This window comes from Monopterus albus, unplaced genomic scaffold (genome assembly GCF_001952655.1).
Source record: "Monopterus albus unplaced genomic scaffold, M_albus_1.0 scaffold345.1, whole genome shotgun sequence".
Taxonomy (NCBI): Eukaryota; Metazoa; Chordata; class Actinopteri; order Synbranchiformes; family Synbranchidae; genus Monopterus; species Monopterus albus.
In genome coordinates this window covers 192,691-195,957 of record NW_018128225.1, presented here as the reverse complement: position 1 = coordinate 195,957, position 3,267 = coordinate 192,691, and the positions used below count along the sequence as shown (strand labels likewise).

The 3,267-nt window shown below is 45.7% G+C and overlaps 1 protein-coding gene across 4 annotated transcripts in view; it reads right to left on the bottom strand.

The window, feature by feature from the left end:
• The window catches only part of chd7 (chromodomain helicase DNA binding protein 7), a 93,595-nt gene that overhangs the window by 56,115 nt on the left and 34,213 nt on the right, over positions 1 to 3,267 (bottom strand). For all 4 annotated transcript variants that reach the window (XM_020625100.1, XM_020625102.1, XM_020625099.1 and 1 more), the window contains one exon: positions 2,586 to 2,917. In XM_020625100.1, the coding sequence (XP_020480756.1) occupies positions 2,586 to 2,917 (332 nt within the window). The remainder of the gene's footprint in view (positions 1 to 2,585; positions 2,918 to 3,267) is intronic.

Genomic DNA, 3,267 nt, shown 5'->3' with positions numbered 1-3,267 from the left:
GCCAACTACAAGAAACGTCTGACCTCTGTGATTGCCAACAAAGGTTGTGCCACCAAGTACTAAAGCACGTTTTGCAAAGGGATCAAATGGTTATTTCATTCATGAAAATACAAATTACTTTATAACTTTTTTTGTAATGCATTTTTCTGTTTTTTTGTTATTGTTGTGTCTCTCACTGTTCACATAAACCTATCATTGAAATTGTAGACTGATCATTTCTTTGTTATCGGGCAAACTTACAAAATCAGCTGGGGTTCAAATAATTTTTTCCCTGACTGTAAAAGAAAATGAAGCTTTCTATCACAGTCTGTGTGAAGGCCAATAAGCTATAAACTGACAGGCGCAACAGGGAATACCATTTTCTGATATTTCTTTGAAAATGTGAATGGGGGCCATATACCTCATGTACATATTAAGAGCTAATATCTCACTCATAAACATCAAAAATTCAAGCAAGTCACTCAAACCCCTGCAATTCACTCAACCACTAAAACCAAGATGAATCATCTTACTGCAAACTAGCTCTGCAAGGAGACCACCCATGCTCCCGTTATCTGCCCTCAAAAGGCCGATTAGCTCATCATCTCTCAGATCAAGGATGCAGCTGAACTGATCTGCTGTGGCATTCCATAGGTGATTTGCTATTAGATGTCCACTGTATAATGCATGTCCACATACATTTCTATCCAACTGTTATCTCAAATGCTGTAGCTCCACTGGGCTACAAAAACAGAGACGGGGAGGAAAAATATGTTGCACTAGGTTGTTGAATGTGTTTAGGACACTGATTTGAAACATTATTATTGCACACACCTAGCATGAATTTATGATGAACTACATTTTTTTTTAAAAAGCATCCTGTTAACCGGTGACAGACATTTTTAATATTTTGAACTCTGCAAACAAGCAGACAACGTTTAAGTATCAGGAACATTCCCTTGAAGCTACACTGCCTTGGTGAGATGATGGTATAGCAGCTCACTGACAGAGTGCATGAGCGGGGGAGGGGTGACACAGGCATGTTATGTGTCAACTAGAGTGCTGCACGAAACAGTGTGTGCGCACGCCCATGAGAGAGAGAGAGAGAGAGAGAGAGAGAGAGAGAGAGAGAGAGAGAGAGATGTAGAATAAAGGTCACAGCACAGCACTCTGCCAGAGCTGTGACCTTGAGCTGCTGACGAAGGATCGTGTGTGTGTGCGTGCGTGCATGTGTAATAACCATGCTTAGTGAACAGACGGAGCTTAGAGTACCAGACATACAGTCATCATGACTGAATAGTGTGTGTGTCTTTCTAACAAATGCATCATGGGGCACAGAGAGAGCTCCATGCCTGTGCGAGAGCCACACACACACACACACACACACACCAGTGAGTGCTCCTCTAGTAAGGCTATCCTATTTCCTCAGGCACACTTGCCATCCCATTCCAGACCACACTATCCCAAGCCACACTGTCGGCATGTGCTTGTGTGTGTGTGCGCGTAATGATGGGGGCTGCTGGGCCTGCAGCTAAATGTAGGATGGCACATGCAGCCATGATGCCAGTCAACCTGGCATCTAGGTCAGGAGTGCTGAATAAATTAAGTGTGACGGCTGAAATGTCAACCACAAAAGACATCAATGCTGGCATGGAGGTGGTGTGGGGGAGTAGTAAGCAAGCAGAGTAGTGTTGATGGAAATGAAAGCAAAAAGGGGGCTGGATCTGTGTGTGGCCACAGGGCTGCTATTGCGGGTGAATGGGTTAGTGGAGAAAGGGAGCTTTGAGCAACAAAACAAGCTAATGGAAGCTGAGGGCAAGTGAAGCAGGCAGTGGTGGTGCACACACTCACACACATAAACATGGTGGCCACTGGCTTCTTCCCACCAGGCCTCCTTTCCTTGTCTCCTTTCCTAGAGATCCCAGTCTCCCTCTCGAGATTTTTGCTACCCCCCCCCTTTTTTTTTTTTACTCAGTGTTTTTCCCTCTACAATCGCTTAATCACCGCCCCCCCCAACTGTCCATGTCTGTGCACATCCAGCCACACAACATTAACTAAGAGATGACACCCCAATGGGTAAGACACACAGACAGACCAACAGAGCGGAAAGAGAGGCGACAGGGAGGAGGGAGAGACAGGAAGGGAGGTTTCCTCTACAGGAGGAGTAGATGTGGGTGTAAGAGGGAGGAAAGATTATGCTGGTGGCGCCTTTGTGTGTGTGTGTGTGTATTGCACACGTGTCTCAGGATATGCAGCTCACAGGAAACAAACAGCTGCAAAAATCCATTTCCCCACACACGGAAACACAACCACATACAAGGCCAACAGTAGAAGACAAAAGGCAAAAACACACACATATGAACAAAACCACACAAAACCCCATTGAACGGGTGCCCAATGTACCGCTGTGTTCTCAAATGTCATGTACACACACCCCTTACACTCCAAACACACAACCCCCCCCATCCAAAAAAAAAAAAAAAAAAAAAAAAAAAAAAATTTCACATGAAATACACCCACACATGAAAACAAACGTACATAGTCTTGATTTCTGTGTCTCACACATTGCCGCTACCACATCAAAGTACTTGTTGACAGAGACTCACCTGTACATGAGGCACTTTCTGTGGGGTAAGAGGAGGCGAGGAGAGCCGGTGGGAGGTGGTAGGCAAAGGAGCCCATGGGTTGGACACCTGGGTAGGTTGAGGGGTCGTGCTCTGCAGGTGGTGATGGGGGTGCAGGTGTGTGTGCTGTGCCTGACCACTCTGTGCAGACAGTGCTAAGCCCTGGTTTGGGGCCAGAGCCCCATTTGGACTGACGGGAGGACCCTGGAAACCCATGGGAGCAGGATGCAGAGGCTGCCCACTTCGAGAGGCCTGCTGTTGTGTCTGGAGCAGACGTTGGTCTCCGCCCTGGCTGACTGGAGCTTCATGAGACCCTGGACGCACAAGACAGGGAGAGGAACACAATAAGGTCACTGAATGTGTGCTTGTATAAGGCATCCTATCATCACCAAGACTGAAATTTAACAGATACTACATAACCCCTATGTGTGTTGGTGTTTCAACTCAGCAAAACCACTTATAGCTGGGTGCAGTAAGTCAGTTTCTAATAATGGTATCAGTAACAAAAGACGATTGTAATGCTTTTTACAGGCATGGGACAGTGATCAAAACTAGATTCAGAGCAGAAACAGAAGAATGATATCAACTTTAGCTCAACTTTCAATAGTCAATGAGGTGAGAAGTGGCTGTTATTAGGTGTAAAATGAAAATTGCATGTTCACAG